At 40.7% G+C, this 25064-nt stretch overlaps 2 protein-coding genes across 2 annotated transcripts; one reads left to right on the forward strand and one right to left on the reverse strand.

Annotated features, from left to right (window-relative positions):
* The first annotated feature begins 242 nt into the window (after positions 1-242).
* On the forward strand, positions 243-11164 carry rpe65a (retinoid isomerohydrolase RPE65 a). Its single transcript, XM_053629655.1, has 13 exons — positions 243-426; positions 740-890; positions 3007-3114; positions 3236-3377; positions 4349-4496; positions 5185-5266; positions 5385-5517; positions 6311-6450; positions 7534-7663; positions 7785-7899; positions 8568-8662; positions 8749-8860; positions 10564-11164. The coding sequence occupies exons 1-13, from the start codon at positions 321-323 to the stop codon at positions 10707-10709; spliced, it is 1608 nt and encodes a 535-aa protein (XP_053485630.1). The 5' UTR covers positions 243-320; the 3' UTR covers positions 10710-11164.
* A 1175-nt stretch (positions 11165-12339) lies between these two features.
* LOC128610382 (RING finger protein 11-like) lies at positions 12340-23516 on the reverse strand. Its single transcript, XM_053629654.1, has 3 exons — positions 22802-23516; positions 18047-18216; positions 12340-17263 (listed from the first exon to the last, which is right to left on the reverse strand). The coding sequence occupies exons 1-3, from the start codon at positions 22922-22924 to the stop codon at positions 17092-17094; spliced, it is 465 nt and encodes a 154-aa protein (XP_053485629.1). The 5' UTR covers positions 22925-23516; the 3' UTR covers positions 12340-17091.
* Positions 23517-25064: the final 1548 nt, after the last annotated feature.

Below are 25064 nucleotides of genomic sequence, written 5' to 3' on the forward strand. Positions count from 1 at the left end.
TTTCTGAAGAACAGTGGGCAGTTTAACTGCTCAGGACAAACAAGGGACTCATGAACAACTCTCAGAAAACATAAAAACAGTCATTGATCATCCAGGTAACGACACACAGGATTAACAATCAAGCGTGTGTAAACCGGTTCATTTGTGTAAATTCAGTTATTTACCGTGTCTTGTGGACTGTGTGTAAACATCTGTTATGTGAAACATCTGGTATGCAGAACTAAATAAAAAAATGAATGCAATTTTTATGACTTCTCTTTTTATTATAATTGATTAAATTATGAACAGTTTAAAGATTCTAAACTTATGACCTCAACTGTATGCTAAATGCTTTACTTTTTAGATTTGAACACCCTGCTGGAGACTATAAGAAGATCTTTGAGACTGTGGAGGAGCTCAGTGAACCGCTTCCAGCGACAGTCTCTGGTATGTTCAGCTTTTATTTCTATTTTATTCATATTTTTTATATTAGACAATGCAGTTTTGTTTTTCATGTGTTTAAAGGTGCAGCTGGGCATTTTTAAAAACCTGTCTGTAATAATAATAATAATAATAATAATAATAATAATAATAATAATATCATTCAAACATACCGTAGAAAAATAATCCTAGTTTATTCATTTCAGGATTTAAAAAAAATTATTATTATTATTCTGGCCCGCTATTAAACCGTCTCATCTTCTTAATAGTCTAGAGTGCTATATCGTTTTATTAACCAGTATAATATGTCACTTTTTAGGTCGAATCCCATCGTTTATAAGAGGAAGTCTGCTCCGCTTGGGTCCAGGTCTGTTCGAGGTCGGATCTGAACCCTTCTATCATCTCTTCGATGGCCAAGCCCTGATGCACAAGTTTGATTTCAGCAACGGTCAGGTCACCTACGTCCGCAAGTAGGTTTACAATCTTCTACAGGAGGATTTACTTCCAAACATCCATCCTTAGCACATGTTTAGCAGCAAACATTAGAAAAACAATCTGTACCGTTAAACTTTAAAAACAACAAATGAGGAATTACTGTAAGCCATGACGAAGAAATTCGTAGCAATTTTCCTGACGAGGCATAGGGAATTTGAATTATAATCATACAGCAACGTGTCTGGTGAATTATAAGGACACTTGGGGATAACAGGAACTTGATTTGTGGACGTTCCACAAAATTAAATATAAATAGATAACTATAAATGGGGGGAAACGTATGATGTGTCGTTAATTAATACATTTAAAAAATGAATACTTGACAAATTGCTGTGGTTTAAGAGGAATAAAACACTTCAGGATGTGCTGTTTTTGGAAAATAATTACCTTCGGGGTGATAACAGTAACTCCACATCACATCACCCTGCTGTTGATTATTGTCCTAAACCAGCATCTGTTTTATTCCTTACATATTGACCGTAATATGTAGAACTATACATAAATAAATGCAGAATATGTAGAACTGTAGCTATGTAGAACTTTGCATATATAAATGTCAGGAGACTTTGACTTGTTATGTTGGGTTTTAGCCACCAGAGGTTGTTCCCTCATTGCAAATCAGGTTTATTGTCAAAATGTACAGACTTTCAGCTGTTTGCGATGAACAAATCAAACAAAAGCGATTGAAATAGTTCAACACGAATGCATCAAGTGATTTCCCGAAATTCGACTGAAAATGCAACTTATAATGATTTCTCCAGTTTCAAAATCATTCAACCCCCTGAAGAGAATCCCTCACAACAGCACAAATATGCAGAACAGGTGTTGTCTCAAGCACACCTGATGCAAGTAATCAAGGGCTTCATTAGTTGCAGCAGGTGTGCTTGAGCTGGAACACATGAAATACCTGAACTGGCTAGGGGTAGAAAACATATGAAATACTTGGACGGGGCAGAAAAAGGAAGCCATCAAACAGATTTGTGAGAAGGCAGGTTGTGAAAAACCCTCGAGTGACTGCAAAAGACCTGCAGCGAGACTTGGTGTAACAGGCACTGAGGTTTCAGTGAGCGCAGTAAGGCGCGTACTAAACGCAGAAGGTTTCCATGCCAGAACTCCAAGACGTACACCATTACTGACCCAAAAGCACAAGAAAAGTCGCTCAAAATCATATAAATAAGCCACAGAAGTTTTCGGAGTCTGTTCTGTGGAGCGATGAAACAAAACTGGAAGTTTTCTGCACGATGGATCAGCGGTATGTCTGGAGGAAGAAGAATGAAGAAAGAACACTCTGTCCACAGTCAAGCATGGTGGAGGCTCGGTGATGCTCTGGGGCTGCTTTGCATCCTCGGGCACTGGAAACCTGCAGTGTGTTGAAGGCAAGATGGATTCATTGGAGTATCAGCAAATCCTAGGAGAAAATATTATGCTGTCTGTGAGGAAGCTGAAGCTTGGGCGTCATTGGACCTTCCAACAGGACAATGATCCCAAGCATACCTCAAATTCCACCAAGGCTTGGTTGCAGAAGAAGTTCTGGAAGATTCTACAGGGCCATCACAGTCACCTGACTTGAATCCCATAGAAAATCTCTGGTGGGATTTGAAGAAGGCGGTTGCAGCAAGTAAACCCGAGAACATTACTGAACTGGAGGCCACTGCTCATGAGGGACGGGCTAAGATTCCTCAGGAATGCTAACAGAAGCTCTGCATCTCGTTTGCAGCAGGTCATAACAGCAAAAGGAGCTCTACTAAGTACTAAAGATGCTCGCCATGAAGGGGTTGAATCATTTTGAAACTGGAGAAGTCATTATAAGTTGCATTTTCAGTTGAATTTGGTGGAAACCACTTGTAGAATTCGTTGTGTTGAACTATTTCAATTGCTTGTGTTTGATTTGTTCATCGCAAACAGCTGATTATTTTGACAATAAACGTGATTTGCGGTGGGGCTCGAATCATTTTGATTGCAACTGTATATATATAAGAGAAATGAGAGAAAGCATAATGGATGAATGAAGTGAAACCTTGGTGCATGATATTATTTATTAATTGGTTTAGTGCTTTACTGAACAGAGAATACGGTATGTTTCACTCACAGGTTCATTAAAACAGACGCTTATGTTCGTGCCATAACAGAGAATCGTGTTGTAATCACTGAATTTGGAACATGCGCTTACCCGGATCCCTGCAAGAACATCTTCTCCAGGTATTATTCTACTAACTCTATCTATAAAACTCTGTCGTGTATAAAGACTATGATATGTCTGTATGCTGCATCGATGCTGTCAGTTGGTCAGTCGTAACACACTGGTGTGCATTTTGGGCAGGTTTTTTTCTTACTTCAAGGGCGTTGAGGTGACGGATAACTGTCTGGTGAACGTTTACCCCATCGGAGAAGACTTCTACGCCGTCACGGAGACGAATTACATCACGAAAGTGAACCCGGACACTTTAGAGACTCTAAAAAAGGTAACGCTGAATGAACAATGCATCTGCAGGACATTTTTAAATCACCCCAATTTGTTCTGAACCTTTCAAAAATAATGGAATAGAAGCACAGAGACTACCCTCATCAAAAAAAATCCAGATTCTATTAATACGTACATTGGACACACCCCCAGTCTTACATGCCCCACCCCCTCAAGTTCCGCCTGGCATTCATTTGCATATTGATCCTGATTGGCTCGTATATTTTATGATGTAATAACACGTCTATCACTTATTTGATTTTTAACTCAGATTTTACAATGACATTTTTATTTTTTGTTTTTAAACGAATGACACAACACTGCTTCGGCGGCAATTTTCACACACTGACCACACTGTCAGACAACATGGTGGACAAACCTTAGATTTATCATTATGTGCTGTAGTTACAACATCGAAGTGCGTCGTACCACCGTAACGTGTGTTACATTTAAGTTATAATAATAATTTTTTTTTGTAGAAGGTTTATTTGCTTTCTCTTTGTTTGTTGAACCTAGGGTCTGCCAGGCAACTATGGAATAAAAGACTAATAGCCCTTGTCCACGCTTCTAAACTGTACATTTCCTTCAGTACATCTTTTGTACATTTAGTACACTTGAAAATGTAAACATAGTGTATCGTTAAAATAATTTAAGGTACGTAACTGAACCATAAAAACCTCCATTTGAGTAAAGATTATCTTCACTACACACATTTCCAGGTACAATATACCTACTAAAAGTACACATGATGCACTCTTTTTTTCTGAGAATGCAGTCTGTACACTCAAATAAATTCCCCAACAACAATTTATAACAATATGAAGCTGGTTTTATAATGTTAAGAGTGACAGTAATCGACCTCGTGCACTATAACTGCTCTGTCTCAGTATTCTAAAGAAACATCACGCTTAAGCTGACGTTATGAGCGTTAAATAGCAGAGTTGACATTTGTTTTTCTTTCTGAAACGAAAGGTGGACATGTGCAAATACGTCAACATAAACGGGATAACGGCTCACCCGCACATCGAGAGAGACGGCACGGTGTACAACATCGGAAACTGCATGGGGAAAGGAGCCTCGCTGGCTTACAACATTGTCAAGATCCCACCCAAGCAGAAAGGTAACCGGTGCTCATACTGAACTCCGAATATCAACTTCCAAACATCTGAATCATGCAGAAGGAATAAACAAGAGTGCATCGAATTGATCTGAATTGACATGAAACGAACATAGAGCCATGAACTGAACCGAACGGATCTGACGAACATGTACAATATAACAATCACAGGTATATAATTAAAAACGTATTAATCCAGGGGTGTCCAATCTTATCTGGAAAGGGGCGGTGTGGGTGCAGGTTTTCATTCCAGCCAAGCAGAAGCCACACCGCTGGTATATATATCCATCCATCCATCCATCTTCTATACCGCTTTATCCTTTTCAGGGTCACGGGGAAACCTGGAGCCTATCCCAGGGAGCATCAGGCACAAGGCAGGGTACACCCTGGACAGGGTGCCAGTCCATCGCAGGGCACAATCACATACACACTCACACACCCGTTCAAACACTTTGGACATGCCAATCAGCCTACCATGCATGTCTTTGGACTGGGGAAGGAAACCGGAGTACCCGGAGGAAACCCCTGCAGCACGGGGAGATTTCACTGTATTCTTCACAGCTACAAATGATGAGTTTCAATCCCGAGCTCCACTGTTGGACGTTAACTCTGAACCGCTCAGCTTTGTGTCTACAACTTGTGACTTCTGATAAGGAGAAATGTTTTGTTTTGTTCTTTTTTTCTCCCTCAGATAAGTCAGACCCGATTGAGAAATCCAAGGTGGTGGTGCAGTTTCCCAGCGCGGAGAGGTTTAAACCGTCCTACGTGCACAGGTTCGAATTCACTTTCATTTGAAGACGACGACTGCCTGATAGATCATCAGCTAACCAACATGAAGCATGAGTCTCCTGATGACTTGTCCCCTGTGTGTGTGTGTGTTTTTCTGTTCAGCTTCGGGATGACGGAGAACTACTTTGTGTTTGTAGAGACGCCCATCAAAATCAACCTGCTGAAGTTCCTGAGTGCCTGGGCTATTCGCGGATCCAACTACATGGACTGCTTCGAATCCGATGAGCAGAAAGGAGTAATTATATTCTAAATATTGCACATCAAAGCATACAGTATATTGAGCAAGAAAACAGTGTAGGAGGAATACAGTTGACCGTGGAGGGATACAATTTAATGGATATAAATACCAATAAAGTGACATATGCCAAAACAGAAAAGAAAATAAACGCTAGATCCTCTCCTCCGTAGAAGTTGCCATGTTGGAATTTTTTCCCTGGTTAATCAGAATTTATAACAAGCTTACGCCTAAAGTTTTTCTTTACACCCGTAGGTATGGCAAAAAAAACAAACAAACAAAAAAAAACCAACAACAACCCTGAGCTGTAAAACGGGAAACAAATAAGGACAGCTTTGTCTGTTTAAAGATGCATTAGGCAATATTTGTTTTTTTTTAATAGTCTCTGGAAGTAATAATCTGGAAAGACCTTTGTAATATCAGAGTCTAAAACTGGATTTAAAGAGAAGCAAATTAGTAAATGAATCATACGTAAATGAATCACATGAAAATGAATCACATGTAAATGAATCATACATTTTCATGTGATTCATTTACGTATGATTCATTTACATGTGATTCATTTTCATGAGATTCATTTTCATGTGATACATTTTCATGTGATTCATTTACGTATCATTTGAATATGAATCTCATGAAAATGAATCACATGTAAATGAATCACATGTAAATGAACCATATGAAAATGAATAAATTAAAGACAAGTACCTTTATACATTAAAAAAAAAAAAAAAAGTCTCTGGATGGAGTTCTTGTAATGTTTTACTGATTGATTTTCGTGTGATTTCTACAGACATGGATTCACATAGCCACGAAGGATCCAGGCGAGTACATCGACTTCAAATTCAGGACTTCAGCCATGGGACTTTTCCACCACATCAACTGTTATGAAGACTCTGGGTTTATTGTTTTCGACCTGTGCACCTGGAAAGGGTACATGAATCAAACCGTCATTAGGGTCCAAGTGGAATTATGGGATGGGATTTTGTTCAGGAAGTAGTACAGAAGTCAGTCCATATTTGGTAATGGTGGTAATGTTTGGTCATTTATTATTTTTTTAAATGTCAGTTTTATGTATAAAAACGCCTGTTACTTTAGACTACTTTGCTTTTCAACCATTGAAATATCTTGCCTTATATTTATTTAACTGGTTTTGGCAGGATGTATCGCTTTTTTACATGCACTACCAGTCAAAAGTTTGTACACCCCTGCTCATAGTAGGGCTTCAATATTATTATTATTATTATTATTATTATTATTATTATTATTATTATTTTTACAATTTTGTAGTATTTTAGAAATATGAAGACATTAACAATATGAAGCTCTGCAATCATCAAGAAAAGTGTTACGCAAATCACAACTGCTTTATTATTATTATTATTATTATTATTATTATTATTATTATTAATTTTATTCTTTTGATCATAGAATTTTTATTGGAAATTTCCATTTTACACGTTATAAAACCCCACCCAACAGCCCCAACAAAACAATCACAGTCAAAACCAAAAGAAAAAGAAAGGGGGAGATAAAAAACAATAACAAACAAACAAACAACCAGAAAAAAAAAGAAAAAAAAAAAGTAAGATGATTAGTATTTACCGTCTACCTCTCCTCAATCCACCTCCAGGGTGCGTACATCATCGGAGTAGGTAATAAATTGTTGCCTTTTTCCCAAAAATGAATCGCCCCTGCCTCTGTTGTTATACTTGATTTTTTCAAGTTTTAAAAAGAACATTAAATATTATTTATTTTATTCTTAAGAGTATTTCTGATTAAGCTTTGCACACGTTCAGTAAACTTCTCAACTGGCTTCACGAGGAGCTTCGGGAGTCCTTCACACGTCACACATCAAGATCTATATGGTTATATATTTTATATATATATGGTTTTTATTTTAATTATAGCGCAATTTCCTATAGGAAACCAGTGTTTGATTTTGTATACGCAGATAAGCAGGATTTGTATGCGTATCTTAGCCTCACTTGACTTGTTTTCACACTTGCTCCACAGATTTGAGTTCGTGTACAACTACCTGTGGCTGGCGAACCTGCGTCAGAACTGGGACGAGGTAAAGAAACACGCCATGATCGCCCCTCAGCCGGAAGTGCGCAGGTTTGTCGTCCCGCTGGATCCCTACAGGGTACGTCACACTTTATTTCACATAACTCATTCGTTACATTAAAGGCTTTATTTTCCTTTAAAAAAAAAAAAAATCTGTAATGACACTCTGTTTATATTAACGTCTCTCACTCTTTCTACAGGAGGAACAGGGGAAGAATCTGATCGCTTTGCCGTACACTACAGCCACAGCGACGATGTGTGAAGACGGAACCATCTGGCTGGAGCCTGAGGTGCTTTTCTCCGGCCCTCGCCAAGGTCAGATCTATTTCTGAACGCTTACTTTTTAAAAAAAAATGTGCTAATATATGAAATATACTAACATCCTGTCTAAAAGTAAGGAATAAAACACTTGCGGGAGTGTTGTTATAGGAAAACAATCAAGGATGGAGTTGTGGAATGTCTGAAGTGTTTTATTTCTCTTATACCACATTTTTAGTTCTTAGTAAAGGACGTGCATTTTTTTTATCTATTTATAATTACACTTAATGTTGTGGAAAGTCCTCGAAAGAAGTCAGTTCCCATTATCACTTACGTTATAGCAGCTATAAACCGTCGCTCGCTCACAAGCCTGTTTTTTTTTTCACCTTCTCTCTCTCTCTCTCTCGAAGTTAATGAGATGAAAAATGACCTCGATGTGTCACCGAGAAACCGCATTCCTTTCATAAATGTCCAATAAAGTTCTCCTTGCTACAGGAAACTTCACCAGAGAAAAACATTGATATGTTTTTTCATCAAAAAAAACAAAAAAAGCTCGATTATGTCGAGCTGTACAAAAGTAAGTCTCCGTGAATGAGCTGTTACTATAGAAACGATAAGGTGTTAGGACGAACCTGCAGGTTTGAGAGAGTTGAAAAGCGCTGTGGTATAAGTACAGCTTCTCTAAACACTTTGTCTTTAAAGCATTATATCCTCCGTGTCAACAGCCTTCGAGTTTCCTCAGATCAACTACAAAACGTGCAACGGGAGGAACTACACGTACGCCTACGCCCTCGGCCTTAACCACTTCATCCCCGACAGGGCAAGTGTCCGTCTTAGTTTAATCTAATCTTCGCCAGACGTTACTGTCCTGTTAACAGAGTGCTTGACAGAATGTCTGATTTTTAGATCTGTAAGCTGAACGTAAGGACCAAGGAGACGTGGGTGTGGCAGGAGCCGGACTCGTACCCGTCAGAGCCGCTGTTCGTGCAGAACCCTGACGGGGTCGACGAGGACGACGGTGAGTAGCGTCGATACACAACACGAGCAGGTGCCAATATTAAATATCGATATCACAATAACCGCATGACTAACCTTTTCATCGTGGTCTGCAATATCCAGAAAATTCTACACGGATTTAAAAAGAGCAAAGCATAGATTGATTCAATAAGAGCTACAAAATGAAGGCGTTTTGAAAAATAAATTATGAAAAAAGAAATAAGAAGTCAAATCTGCACTCTTATTATTATTATTATTATTATTTTATATTATTATTAATAATATTATATTATTACTATTATTATATTATTACTATTATTTTATATTATTATTAATAATATTATATTATTATTGTTATTATTACTATTATTATTATTATTATTTATATTATTATTATTATATGATTACTATTATTTTATATTATCATTAATAATAAATTATTATTATTATTATTACTATTATTATTATTATTTATATTATATTATTATTATTACTATTATTATTATTATTATTATTATTATTTATATTATTATTATTATTATTATTATTACTATTATTTATATATTATTATTAATAATAATAATAATAATAAAGGTTACCCAGTGTGTCACAGGTTTGACACTTAAACAGTAAAACATATTTGTTAAAATGATCGATTGGTGAGTTCACTGGGACGTAAGTCACAGAATTCCTGAAGTATTCCGGAAGTGCCGGATATCTTCCAGGATATGTTTTTCAGAAATCAACGCAAAATCGAGCGAACATTCGGAGGAAATTTGTGGAAATTACCGTAGGTTTCCTGTAGATCCGGGCCGAGACGTGTCGTGTGACGTCATCACGACGCGCGTTCAGCCAAAGCCGTCTTCGATTACCGTGCGTCGAACACGAGTGCGGCTAAACGGTCTCGCTTACCGGCAAACATCACTGCGAAAGAGTGCGCGAAACTATTTCACGCAACTGAAATTTCACCGATTCTAGTCGTTTTTAGGAAGAAGGAAAAAAAAGCACAAAAAACTCAAGTTGCATTGCAATTTAAAAAAAAAAAAAAATTTAAATGCAGCAAAATCAAGCGTGTTTGCCTGCAACAATCACAAAAAAACCCCTGTGCGAAATCCTGTACGGACCGACTAGTTAAGCTACAATATTCGCCAAAGTTAATTTTCCCATCAGACGAAATAAGTAATTAAGTAAATTTAATAAATATATATATATATATATATATATATATATATATATATACACAATGTTACAATTCATACACATTCAATCATTTCCTTTGAATTAAAATGCATCAGTTGAAATCATTCAAATGTTTGCAGATTTTTTTGTTTGTTTGTTTGTTTGTTTGTTTATTGGAGCCAAAACGCTGAATTTGTAACCGTACATTGTAAATTTTAGTCTTTCATTCTAAAAGCTGCATATGTTTTCTTTTTTTTTTCTTTCTTTCCACTTTCTACAATATAAGTGTGCTGGGTGGATGTGCTTTTGAAGGAAAAAACAAAAACATATGGTTAAAATGCGAGATCGCACTTTTTCCTCTATATAAAAACAGTCTGTTTAATTAAAGTGCATATAAATCTGGAGGGTTCTCCTAAATAAATAAACAAACAAACATAAGAAAGAAGTGCGCTTATTTGCACGTGTCTAGTTGCATACAGTAGCGTGATTTTCCCAGGCGGAAAGCGCTTGAGCCGTAATGGGGGTTGTTGTTATAATGTTTGGTAGGTGTGCTGCTGACCATCGTGGTGTGTCCCGGAGCACAGAGACCGACGTACTGCCTGATCCTGAACGCCAAGGACCTGTCGGAGATCGCCCGGGCCGAGGTGGACGTCATGTCTCCCGTCACCTTCCATGGCATGTACAAGCCGTAAAAGTGCGTTCCGGATCCTTCCGCGTCATCTCCGCGAACACGTGTGCGCATTTCAGATCAGTGTTTATATCCCTTCGTACTGTGTGTCTGTTTTCGGAGTGGGACCGTGACCAAAATGTATGTTGTATGGCTATAATGTGTAATGTTGTGCTGGCTATAAAACAATGATGACTTGTTTGAAGACTTTCCCAAGATGGAAAACAGCTTCTCCTCACTTGTCCACCGTACAAGCCTCTCTCTCTCTCTCTCTGTCTCTCTCTCTCAAAAACAAACAAACAACAAGAAAAAAAAAACCCCGGTTCATGTCATTTTACCGAGATATCGGAAAGTGTAACTCTGAATTTTCCGTTACAAAGCGCTTACAATAGAGACCCCGTCCATCAATGTTAAACGTCTCCCCTAATTAAAAAAAAAACAAAACAAAAACACTTTCACATCAACAAATATTTTACTTTTACATGCTTTTTTTTTTTTTAATGGGTTTATTAGGATTAAGTGGAGCGCCCGTTGCACTGTGTATGAGCTGTTACTATAGAAACCGTAACGTATTAGAACAAGCGCGTTAATCAGTCCCTCCGGGACTCGGAAATATTCCGAACGACCGCAGATTTCATGCGGATTTGGGCCGACGTCGTCACGACGTGCGTTCAGGCGAGGCCCTCTTCTATTCACGTGCGGCGAACACGAGTACAGCCGAAAGGTCTCACCGACCAGCGAACATGGCTGCGAAAGACAATTTCCTGCAATTCAAGTCGTTTCCACAACAAAATCAAAAAAAGGCATTTTTGCCCGCAACAAGTACAAAGATTTCAATAAAAACCCCCTCTGTAATCCTGTACGGACTGAACAATACTAATCTTTTGTTCGTGTTACAGCCGGGACTACTTTCCGACCTGGGCTGTTATACAAAACCAATGCACACCTGCATCTGACCAATCAGAGTCCAGAATGAAATCACGCTTGTGGTATGATGGAAATGAATCGACACGTCCTGACCAATCAGATTCCAGTATTCGATATGGCATCATCATCATCATCATCATCATCAGTGCAACACTTTAAGACGTGTTTTTTTTTTTTTCCCTCTTCGTTTTGAGGAACGCGTTAAGAGTTTGTGTTTTATCTGAACACAGTACTCGGTATTCTTCTCCAGGGACCGCATGAACAGTTGCGACACGTTTAATCTGCCTTAAGCTGTGCTCTGAAAGAACAGGCTGTATTTCAGGACACACACATAGAGTAGCAGCTGAGTGTGAGCTGGATAAAGAAACGGAACATAATCCCTGCATACCACACGATACTGGATTCTCGTTGGATTCTTCCCATTTTTGTGGCGTTCTGTGATTATAGTCAGGGCTGGAGATTATTGGAAGAAAAAAAAAAAAGAAAAAAACATTTCAGGAAGGAACATTATTGAACACCTTAACTCCTGGCTTATTCTTCTGTAGTTTATCTTGAAGCATATGAACTACTATGAATTATTCAGTGAAACTATCGGGAACTAGAGGGAGGCCGTAGACGTATAGAACACTTCGAGGTGTGGCGTTAGAGGAAAAGAACCAACGGAAAGAATCACTTTCACAGGGAAGTGATTATTTTACAATAACAGCATGTCCTGAACTGTGTCCCCCCCCCCCCCCCTCACGTTCAGGCTTCACCAACAATTGCAATTAAACCCAAATATGTAGTACTTTTATCCATTTATACACAGCCCTCCACTAATATCGGCACCCTTGGTAAATATGAGCAAAGGCGGCTGTGAAAAATTGTCTTTACTGTTTTAACCTTTTGATCTTTTGTTAAAAATAAATAAATAATAAAATAAATAAAAATCACAAAAATACTCTGCTCTTATGGATATCAAACAATATGTGGGTGCCAATATTAGTGGAGGGCTCTGTAGTTATGTTTAACGTTGGGCAACGACTGTTTGCAAGTCCTTTATCCAGAGCTATGGAGAGTCGCTGCCTCACCTGCCTCGAATCTGTCCATCCTGAAGACTGACCCGTGGTCCGTCTTTCCCTCGAGGCGGACTATAACCGACTGACGTCTTCTTTCATGAAATGTTAAATAAATAAATAAATAAATAAATAAATATCTCCTTACAGAAAACCTCACCAGAGAAACGGTTAAGTTATTCATACACTGGTGCTTGAAAGTTTGTGAATTTTCTGTATACTCTACAAGTCCTAAAAGTAGATAAAGAGAACAAAATTAAACAAACGAGACGACAATATTCTACTTGGTCATTTATTTATTGAGGAAAATGATCCAATATGGCATATCTGTGAGTGGGAAAAGTAGGTGAACCTCTTGCTTTCCTCACATGATCTGCTTGCTTCGGGTCCTTTCCACAACATTTCTATTTTTTATTCAGGTCAGGACTTTGACTCGTCCATTCCAAAAACACTCACTTTATTCTTCTTTAACTGTTCTTTAGTAGAATGACTGCGTGAGCCACTTTCTCTTGAGATTCAGTTCATGAACAGATGTACTGACATTTTCCTTTACTATTCGTTGGTATAATTCCGAATTTATTCTTCCAATAATGATGAAGTCGTCCTGGACCAGATGCAGCGAAACAGACCCAAACCATGACACTACCAGCACCATGTTTCACAGATGGGATAAGGTTCTTATGCTGGAATGCAGTGTTTTCCTTTCTCCAAACATAACGCTTCTCATTTAAACAATAAAGTTCTATTTTGGTCTCATCTATCCACAAAATATGTTTCCAACAGCCTTCTGGCTCGTCCACGTGATCTTTAGCAAACTGCAGACAGGCAGAAATGTTCTTTTTGTAGAGCAGTGACTTTCAATTTTCAACCCTGCCATGCACACCATGGTTGTTCGATGTTCTCCTGATGGTGGACTCATGAACATTAACATTAGCCAATGTGAGAGAGGACGTTAGTTGCTTAGAAGTTCCCCTGGGTTCCTTTGTGACCTCGTGGACTATTACACGTCTTGCTCTTGGAGTGATCTTTGTTGGTCTCCACTCCTGGGGAGGTTAAGTCTTGAGTTTCCTCCATCTGTACACAATCTGTCTGACTGTGGATTGGTGGAGTCCAAACTCTTTAGAGATGGTTTTGTGACCTTTTCCAGCCTGATGAGCATCAACAACTCTTTTCCTGAGTTCCACAGAAATCTCCTTTGTTCGTCCCTTGATACACTTCCACAAACATGTGTTGTGAAGATCACACTCTGATATATCCCTGTTCTTTAAATAAAACAGGACGCTCCCTCACACCTGATGATCATCCCATTGATTGAAAACACCTGACTCTAATTTCATCTTCAAATTAAACTGCTAATCCAAGAGGTTCATTTACTTTTGCCAGTCACAGATGTGTAATATTGGATCATTTTCCTCAATAAACAAATGACCAAGTATTATATTTTTGTCTCGTTTCACTACATTTAGGACTTGTGTGAAAATCTCAATGTTTTACCCCATATTTATACTCTTCTAAAGCGTTCATAAACTTTCAAGCACCACTCTATGTCCAATAACAATACCATTAGGCTTAAATGATATGGATCATCCACGGCATGCATGAGCGCTTACTACAGAAGCGATAACGAATCAGAACCAGTGCATGGATATAAACCTGGGATTAGTCACTAGGTCAAGGCAGTGCTGTTAGAGAAAATGAAATCGACAGTGGTGTAAATTTACACGCTGCTATTGGTGGATGTGGCTAATTATAACACGTGACATTTAATATGAATTGTCCTGTAATCATAGTAACTGGAAACTACTGAAATAAGAGTGAATTGCAATGCACTCAATCCACTTTGGTGGAGTAAAAGCGCGCACACACACACACACACACACAAGCAACACACTTTGAAAACCTGTAAACCGTACAGTCGTTATATCACCTCCGCTTCGTTTCAAAGGCAAAAAGACGCCGAGAGCCCTTACGTTTGTTTAATAGTCTGCATTTTTATTGACCGTGGCTCAAGCCGCCATGGTGAACAGCATCAGTTTGTAATTTCAACAACTAATAAAGAAGTCTGGATATCGTTAGGTTTGTGGAATAAGTGACTCTGAATAATACAAATGAAAAGGAAGTGATACGACGGGATCCGAAAAGTCTGAGACCGCACTGAAAATCCGGGATCGAAACAGAAGGCTCGATATGTTGGATAGTTAATATTCACGATTCGGCACGATTTCTAGCTCGCTAATTGAACGTGTGATATTGACCGTGTTAACAGCTTTGTACAAAAGATCGGACGTCCTAATCTCTTCTATCGGAGCGTGTGATCAGACGGCACTCCGATGGAATTTGATCTCAAACGGATCAGGAGGTTTTGCACCGACTTCGTCGGGTCCGATCCGGCCAGCTCGAGTGCACGCTCTCGTTAAAGCGCAAAAAAAATAAATGAATAATAAAAAAGAGTGGACGTTCCAAATACTAAGAAATAATTCGTGTAAGGATTCTCCTTTTCGCTTTCACTCGAGTTGTTGTCAATGGTATCATTTGTAATGAAAACTGCTGCATAAAATTAGAAAAGGGTGCAAAATAGACGCATTTTCACTGGCGCTCTCAGACTTTCGGACCCTGCTGTAGATAACCTGCTCTGTTTGCATCTGAGAAAATCATCAGCACTACTGACAGATAAAGAAGAACGGGGGGTGGGGGGGGGCGGAACGTTCTACATAAATACATTATCATCATAATTCTCGTGTGTAAAGTGCAAATCTCTAGGTTTAGTACGTACTAGTATTTTTTTTTTGTATGTGCAAGCATTTCTAATGTAGATTGAGACAGGTAGTCATTTGGTTCGACCAAAAATCCCCCCCCCCCTTCACCATGCACAACTGAGCCCTTTTGACGAGTTACCTGTGTATATTTCTGCACCTTTGGCAATAAAACGATCGAGAAGAGACCCGACGAGAGCGCGGAAACACTCGGCGGATGTGTTCCAGCTTTCGCTGTGCGTCTGTGGGAGATTTAAAGATCCGTCATGTAGTGTGACCGGAGTTCAGAGGTGTACAACTATCTTCCGAAATAAGCGTCACGCGAAACAGAAACCTCGATCGGTAAAGGCTTAAAGACGTGACGTGCGTCAGGGCGAACACGTCGACATTCGGAGTCGGGAATAAAACCCTCGCTGTGTGCTGGTGCGGGAAAACGGATAAACGGCAGCGTGCTGCGACGCAAGGCGAAAGGAAGCGAAGGTGCGGTGATTGATTATTTTCATTTTAATACATGCAAGTCCTGGAGCGTTTTATTCCTCTTACACGACAGCACTTTGCCAAGGATTACATTTTATGTTTACGTTTTGATCCATTTAGTCACGTCGACCATTTAGTGTCGAACCTCCGCATCCGGTTTATTCTGTCTAGACGTTAAGAAGAGCTTCTTACGCTTCAGGGAAACCACAAGGCGTAGTGAGGACTTTCCAGTGGTGGGAAACTTACTGACACTGGAGACTCTTTGCAAAACTCTACCCGTTCTTGGCTGACATGAGTGGAAATGATTGACGTGTTGAGATGCTCGCCGTGGTTGTCCGAGTCGGCACAGCCTTCCTGTCGGCTCGAACCAGTCTAGCCGTTCTCATCGACAACGCGTTTCCGTTCACAGACCTGCTGCTCACTGGATGCTCCCCCCCCCCCGCACTATCCCTTCATAAGGAGCGTCCGTCATACAAGGTTTCTAGAGAAACGGTGACGTATCAGAACGAGTGCACTGACAGAACTACTGTTCATGTGTACGTTGTATGGATGAATGGGCACGTGTTATATAAGTGATGCATATTGTAATAAAAGCTTGCTTTACTGAGCCCTTCCTCTCATAAGCATTAAATCAGAAGCAAAGAAGCTTTCTGGGATATAATCCGCACACGTTCTGGGAGATTGTTGTACACCCCTGTGCCTACACCTACTCTACACGTTTAGTCAAAGCAACGGAGAACTGCGTCACATTTCTTCAGAACAGCCATTTCAGGTTCGTAAAAAAAAAAAAAAAAAAAAGAAGGGGAAGAAAAAAAAAGTGTCCGATTACTGAAGCTCAAAATAAGCCGATAAGTGCTTGAGAATATAGACTTCTGCTCTAACGCGAGACCAGAGATATTCAGTCCTCGGCAATCTCTTCTATTTCTGCTGCAAATATATACCGAAATAAATGGCGACTAACTGATAAAGAATGTGCATGAGCAGTGAGATAAAGAAAAATAAGTGTGTGTGAGTGTGTGCGCTGGGTATCTTCGAAGATTGGCCTCTATACTAACCCCTTAACTAGTAAGAGCGGCCGGGGACACGACGGAGGCCTTCGGCCGCTCTTTGCTGGATGTTGAGAACCGGAGAGGAGGACGAGGAGGAGGACGAGGACGAGGTCTCTCCAGAGAGCATGGCGACATGCAGCTGATGGTCAGTTGGTCTCGTACGTGGAGAGGAGCGCGGCGTCGACTGGTTCCATGCAGGAAGGACAGGTGAAGGAGCGCATGAGCCAGTCGTCTATGCAGTCCATGTGGTAGATGTGCATGCAGGGCAGGAACCTGATGGGGTCGCCGTATACAAAGTCCATCATACAAATCACACACCTAAAGAGAAGAAAAGGAAACTGGGATTCGTTACCGAGTCTGGTCTCCGTTCCAAAACCGACTTCTAGATGTTTCTCGGGCTTGGAACGGTTAGACGTGCTTTCCTAAAGCAGACGCTTAGGCGGTTTTATTCTAAACGCAGGCGGTCATGGGCGGATTTTAAAAACACTTGTGGGTCAGCTACTGTAGGAAAAGAAATCAATGACGTGGTGGAGCAATGCAGCAGAGTTACTGTTGCCAACACAAAGTGTATTATTTTCCAAAAACACCACCTAAGCGAGACTGGACAAGACCAGGTGACGTTTTTGTTTTGGGGTTTTTTTTTTTCTTCCAATCTTCACCTGTAGCCTCAGATTCCTGTTCTTGGCTCACAGGAGTCAAACCTGATGTGATATTTTCCTGTTCTAGCCTATCCGCCTCAAAGTCGGACATTTTTGAGATGCTTTTCTGCTCACCGTGGCTGTAAAGAGTGCTTATTTGATCAGTGGTCACCTGACAGGTCGAACCGGTCACCGGGCCGGCTATTCTCCTCAGGACTTTTTTGTTTGTTTTTCGCACCCTTTCTGTAGAAACTTTAGAGACTTTGTTGAGTGTAAACAAAATTTTTACAAAATCCCAGGAGATCAGTGTTTTCTGAAATGCTCAAACCAGCAATGCCACTGAGATCATCGAGACTGTATCACCACCACTCATGTTTGAACTGAAGCTCTTGACCTGACCTGTATCTGCATGATTTCATGAATTTCACCGGTGACCCCTGCGTGACCCTTGTAGTGCACTCACTCGCGGATCTTCTTCTCTGAGCCGTCCTTCCCTCCGTCGAACACTCCTCTGGGCAGGTGCTGAATGAGGCCGATGCGCTGAGCGATGCGGATCTGCTCCTCCTCGGTCAGCTGGGTGGCCAGACATGTCTGGCTGGGTGTGGGATGGTACACGGGCATGCGGGCCTGCTCCTGCACAACAAAGCATGTATGTGGGTATTAAGTTAAGTGAATAGGATTTGGCAGCAGTGCCACCGTCAGACACCGCAGCTGCTTTAAAGAAACGCGTTATAAGGAAAGACGATTTATCTCAAACCCGTATATTGTTCTTTACCAAACTGTTGCCACAGAGCTGGAAGCACACAACTGTCTAGAACGTCTGTGTACGCTGTAGCATTACAGTTTCCCTTCAGGGGAACTAAGAGGCTCGAACCTGTTCCAGCAGGACAATGCTCCTGTGCACAAGAAGTCAAAGAGAGCTGACCTCAACCCCACTGAACACCTTTGGGATGAACTGGAGCCTCCTCACCTCAACATCAGCGCCTGATCTAACTAACGCTCTTGTAGCTGAATTTAGAGATAGCCACGCTCCAAAATCTAGCGGAAAGCCTTCCCAGAAGAATGGAACTTATTATACCAGGAAAGATACGACTATAAAACTCCATATTAATTAATGCCCGTGGTTTAGACCGTATAGCTTTGAGGGTCAGGTGTACACATACTTTCAGCCATATAGTGACTAATGTCGTGTACATGTAGGTTTATTGGTTGAGGCTTTGGCTAAAATATCATATCATATCATATCATACTGCTTGAAGACTTTTTGACGACACATGATGTGTATCACAATATTTAAGTGGCGTGACTGTAGAGTTGTTTTTTTTAAAATGGCAAAAACTGAGGGAATGACTGCTATTTAATGTCTTCAAAAAAAGATGATTTGACAAAAAAATATTATTTGACAAAACAATGATATCTGATAAATTATTTTAACATTTTAAAGTTTCAAACTTTAAAAGATTCAAGACTAAACTCAGACCAGCTGCTTTAAGTCAGTTTGGAATGTATATCGTGTTAAATATTGCGGTACCCGTGATATCTCAGAAGAGTACATTGTTGTGTCATTCATCACAGTATTGGCATTGTATCGTCATATTCACAGCATTACTGATTGGGCTACTGACTGAAGGGTACGAGCTCAAATCCCAGCACTGACAAGCTGACACTGTTGGGAGTGGAGGAGTGAGTGGAGGAGTGAGTGAAGGAGCGAGTGAAGGAGCGAGTGAAGGAGCGAGTGAAGGAAGGAGTGAAGGAAGGAGGGAGTGAAGGAGTGAAGGAAGGAGTGAAGGAAGGAGGGAGTGAAGGAAGGAGTGAGTGAAGGAGTGAATGAAGGAGGGAGTGAGTGACAGAGTGAATGAAGGAGCGAGTGAAGGAAGGAGTGAAGGAAGGAGGGAGTGAAGGAGTGAGTGAAGGAAGGAGTGAATGAAGGAGGGAGTGAGTGACAGAGTGAATGAAGGAGTGAGTAAAGGAAGGAGTGAAAGAGTGAGTGTAGGAGTGAATGAAGGAGTGAGTGAAGGAGTGAAGTAAGGAGTGAGTGAAGGAGTGAATGAAGGAAGGAGTGAGTGAGTGTAGGAGTGAATGAAGGAGTGAGTGAAGGATTGAGTGAATGAGTGAAGGAAGGAGTGAGTGAAGGAAGGAGTGAATGAAGGAGTGAGTGAAGGAAGGAGTGAGTGAAGGAAGGAGTGAAGGAGTGAAGGAAGGAGTGAGTGAAGGAAGGAGTGAGTGAAGGAGTGAATGAAGGAGTGAAGGAAGGAGTGAGTGAAGGAGTGAATGAAGGAGTGAAGGAAGGAGTGAGTGAAGGAAGGAGTGAGTGAAGGAGTGAATGAAGGAGTGAAGGAAGGAGTGAGTGAAGGAGTGAATGAAGGAGTGAGTGAAGGAAGGAGTGAGTGAAGGAGTGAATGAAGGAGTGAAGGAGTGAGTGAAGGAGTGAGGGAGTGAGTAAAGGAGTGAATGAAGGAGTGAGTGAAGGAAGGAGTGAAGGAAGGAGTGAAGGAAGGAGTGAAGGAGTGAGTGAAGGAGTGAATGAAGGAGTGAGTGAATGAAGGAGTGAGTGAGTGAAGGAGTGAAGGAGTGAGTGAAGGAGTGAGTGAAGGAGTGAGTGAAGGAGTGAGTGAAGGAGTGAAGGAGTGAATTAAGGAGTGAATGAGTGAATGAAGGAGTGAGTGAAGGAAGGAGTGAAGGAAGGAGTGAAGGAAGGAGTGAAGACTCTTAAAACAGATGTGTTTATACGTTTTCCCCTACAATTATCCTAAAATGCTATTTGTTTATATGCTAAAATTCTACTAAAACGCTCACAAAATAAACAAACAGTAGCATGAAATTCAGGTGGCGTTTATTCAAATCATTTAAACATTTGACAGATGTAAGAACTGGAGTTGATGCATCTTCGTACAAATCTCTGTGCCATCAGGGAACACAGGAATCCCGCTTCCTTCCATCTGAAAAGCTGCAAAAGAGCAAACAGATTGTTGGTTAGTTGTTAGTTACAAAATACACACAAATTCCTTTGGGCTTTAACCGAGAAATTCTGTCAAATTGTGTCATTTTGGAAATGTGGCTCTCCTAATGAACAAAACCGTGCTGTAGACTCCCAAAAAATCGGAAAATCTAGCTGACTCGCGAATATTTATTTTCCCGCCTTTAGCACCTCACCGCCGATTCTTTTGCACAGCCTACTGTAATCAAGTCAACCAACATTACAGAGCTCGAAGGAAAACATTACAACCTACCGTAACCCCATCCTCTCTTCTCGTCACGTTAACCTTGTGAAGAACTTCTGACCTTGACATTACTGAGCAACTAAGTTCCGTTAGCCACTGACTGTCTGCACCTGTTACCCGCATTAACATTCACCGAATACATGACAAATGCTAGTGCTAATTACTTCAGCTTGCCTTGTCCAAAACACATGCTAAACGCAGTTAACATTAACCCACTCTCTGTATTACACCATGATGGTGAATAGCTGTAATGTTACGTTATCGTTAACGTTCAAAAAGGTCACGGGGATGTCTAACATTACCGCGAGGTGTATGCTAAAGTAATGTTATTACCTCAGGTGAGTGTTTAGGTTAGCATCACTCATCCCTACTGTGACTAGTGACAGTATCCAGCTAACTAATTCTACCTGGGATAAGATACAGACCCAGAGAATTATAGAAAAACCTCAATCCTTATTTCACCACCAACATAAACACGACACTAGTAGTGTAACACCAACACTGAGGAAGTACATGATATTAAAGTTAATCACGCGCTGTCAAAACATTTTCGAGAGGTCCCTGCTTAAACATCACAAACTCGGCCAGGCATTTTCTGCAGCGTTACCGCTGAATAACGATGAACGCTAACTTACCTGTGTTCGCTTGGTTTCCTCGCCTCGGGACTCCGACTCCGCTGTCACAATCGAGATCGGAGTCGGATGACGGCGTCGGGAGCGCAGTCCGCAACGTGATTGGACAATAATTTAACACATGTTGTGTCCGTCACTCGTGTGAAGTTTTTTTTCTTTCTTTCTTTTTTTTTTTTTTTTTTTTTTTAAACACATTTATTGGATAATTTAAATCAACGTGTTGAAATAGTAATAACACAAAACGTGTGTAGGATATTAACACGTCCTTGCTGAGAGTGAAGGAAGGAAGGATGCAAGGAATCAAGTGAGGAAGGAAGAGAAGAAGTGAGGAAGGAAGGATGGAAGGAATCAAGGGACAACATGAGAAAAAGTAAGGAAGAAAGTGACAACGTGAGGAAGGAAGAAAGGAAGGGAGTGAGGAAGGAAGAGATGAAGTGAGGAAGGAAGAGATGAAGTGAGGAAGGAAGAGATGAAGTGAGGAAGGAAGAGACGAAGTGAAGAAGGAAGAGATGAAGTGAGGAAGGAAGGAAGGAAGGAAGCAAGCAAGTGAAGAAGGAAGGAAGGGATGAAGTAAAGAGGCAATCAAGAGACAAAGGAAGGAAGTGAGGAATGAAGAAAGGAAGGAAGGAAAGAAGCAAGGAAGGAAGGAAGGAAGGAATCAAGAGACAAAGGAAGGAAGGAAGTGAGGAAGGAAGGAAGGCATCAAGGGACAACGTGAGAAAGAAAGTGACAATGTGAGGAAGGAAGAAAGGAAGGAAGCGAGGAAGGAAGGAAGTGAGGAAGGAAGAGATGAAGGAAGGAAGGAAGCAAGTGAAGAAGGAAGGGATGAAGTAAAGAAGGAATCAAGAAACAAAGGAAGGAAGTGAGGAATGAAGAAAGGAAGGAAAGAAGTGAGGAAGGAATCAAGCGACGAAGTGAGAAAGAAAGGAAGGAAGCAAGTGACAACGTGAGGAAGGAAGAAAGGAAGGAAGGAAAGAAGCGAGGAAGGAATCAAGAGACAATTGAGGAAGGAAGGAAGAAAGCAAGGTAGGAAACAAGTGAGGAAGCGAGGAAGGACAGAAGGAAGGAATAAAAGATGGAAGAAAAGAAAGAAAGAAAAACAGGCACTTTTTTTTTATATAAAGTTGTAATTGCTGTCTAACGTGTGCATGTCTGTATCTAAACACCTGCAGCACAGAATCTAACACATCATCTAACCCTGAACACCTGGGAGTATAAATGTAAATATAACCCTCTGCTCTGTACATAAACCCAGTGCTCCATCTCTCAGTCCCTGAGCAGGAACACCAGCCTGCACCTGAGGAACACAACAAGCCTCTCAGGCTCTCCGGTCAGCACCTGCTGTGATGGCTGTGATGAACTGACCTCATAAGGCGGAGGAGGCTCTAACTCGGGCTCAGCTCCGTCCCCGGTGCTGGTTCGGTCCGACTGAGACTCGTGCAGTAACGAAATGTCGTCCGATGTCGGGGATTTCAGACAGTTTCCCATAGTCACTACTGTTAGTCTGACAGCTAGCTAATCAGCGCTCCTCTTTCTCTTTCTCTACACTCACTCACTCTCTCTCTCTCTCTCTCTCTCTCTCTCTGACACACTCCTTTATTAGATAAATACTACTTCAAAATAATAATAATAACAACAATAATAATAATATATACAGCGAATTGTTTAGGATTTCTCATTCATTTTTGGATGACAATAAAACCATGCTATCAAAACAAACAGCAGCTCATTGCTAGCACGCTAGCACAGACTAGCCAGAACGGTAAAGCTTGAAGTTTTCACGAACTGGAGTCACGTCATTTCCGTTCGATGACGCAATTCGACAAAATTCGATTTTCTTTATAATTCTAATAAATATTTCGCTAATAATAATATTTCTCGCGAGCTGTTTTACACGCGAAGTCTTCGGCCTGCTCCGTTTCCTCCTCTGCTAGGAGACAACACGCATACGTCACCGTGTTGTTCTCTGACGCACACGGAAACTCGTCGTCTGATTGGACGGGTTGTTGTGGACGTCACTCTTGTTTGCGCACGTGGAGAGAACTTCACTCTTTGTTGTTGTTGTCGTCTCTCTCTCTCTCTCTCCCTCTCTCTAAGCATGTAGAGATAGAGATAGATAAAGAGGAGTGCAAAAGTTTTTGCCCCCTCCCCGTCACACAGTTGAACATCCCCATTCCAGATTGAGTCCCCCTTTGCTGTTAAAATCACCTCCATTCTTCCGGGAAGGTTTTCCAATAGATTTCGAAGCATGACTGTTCAGCTACAAGTTAGACCTCATTAGTAAGGTGTTGTTCAGTAGAGTTAAGTTTGAAGGACACTATAGTAGAACAGAAGCAGTAGTCACTCAGGCCTGTAACTGTAAACGTAGGGTCAAAGTAGCTTTTATGAGCTTTACATGCTCTGACAGAGCAAACACAGACGCACATTTGTGGAGGCATCCATGAACTTGCAAAATACCACACAACACGAATGCAGAATAACTGACAGCGGCACTCAGCTCCGGGGTTGCCAGTTCGACCCTGAGCTCAGGTTAATGTCTCTGTGGTGTTTCGCACGTTTTCCCCCATGTTCACATTAGTTTCCTATGGGTTCCCTGGGTTCCTCCCAAAAAAAACATAGATACACTAAGCTGTCCTTATGTGTGAAGGAGTGTGCGAGAGTGTGTATGGTGCCCTGAGATGGATTGACGTCCCATCCAGGGTGTATTTCAACATGTGTTGCGGGGATAGGCTCTGGATCCACTGTCACCCTGACCGGGAGAAAACGGTTGATGAATTAATTCTTGAATGTTACTCGAATAAAGCCCAAGTACATGGAAAAAATAAATATAAAGAAAAAAAAAAAAAACACAAACACACAGTGCTGTGAAAAAGTATTTTCCCCATCCTGATTTCTTCGGATCTCATACTAAACTGTTTCAGAAATGAAAACAAAATCAAAGATAAAACAAAGGCTACCTGAGTAAACACAAAAGACAGGTTTTATGATAATGTTATTTATTGAAGCAAAAAGGTTATCCAATACCAACTGGGCCGGTGTGAAAATGTATTTGCCCCCATAGTTACTAATTCCCCAAATCTATGAAAATGCATTCATAAAGGGATTCAGCTGGACTAGACACAACCATGCCTGATTACTGCAAACCCTGTTCAATCAAATCAACACTTAAATATAATTTTTTCAGCAGCATGAAGTTGGTTAAAAGTTCTAAATCAGTAACACACTATGCCAAAATTGAAAGACATTCTGGGAAACGATGAGGTGAAGAAGGTGATTGAAATACATCAGTCTGGGAATAGTTACAAAGCTATTTCAAAGGCTCTGGGACACCAAAGAACCACAGTGAGAGCCATTATCTCCAAAAGGAAAAACTCATCACAGTAGTGAACCTTCCCAGAAGTGGCCGACCTTCCAAATTTCCTCCAAGAGCACAGCGACGACTCATCTAGGAAGTCACAAAGGAGTCAAGGACAACATCAAAGAACCTACAGGCCTCTCTTGTATCAATAAAGGTCACTGTTCATGACTCCACTATCAGAAAGACACTGGGCAAAAATGGCGTCCATGGAAGAGTGTTGAGGTGAAAACTACTGCTAACCCAGAAGAACATTAAGGATCGTCTGAATTT

The sequence above is a fragment of the Ictalurus furcatus genome, chromosome 7 (assembly GCF_023375685.1).
Source record: "Ictalurus furcatus strain D&B chromosome 7, Billie_1.0, whole genome shotgun sequence".
In the NCBI taxonomy this organism is placed as follows: domain Eukaryota; kingdom Metazoa; phylum Chordata; class Actinopteri; order Siluriformes; family Ictaluridae; genus Ictalurus; species Ictalurus furcatus.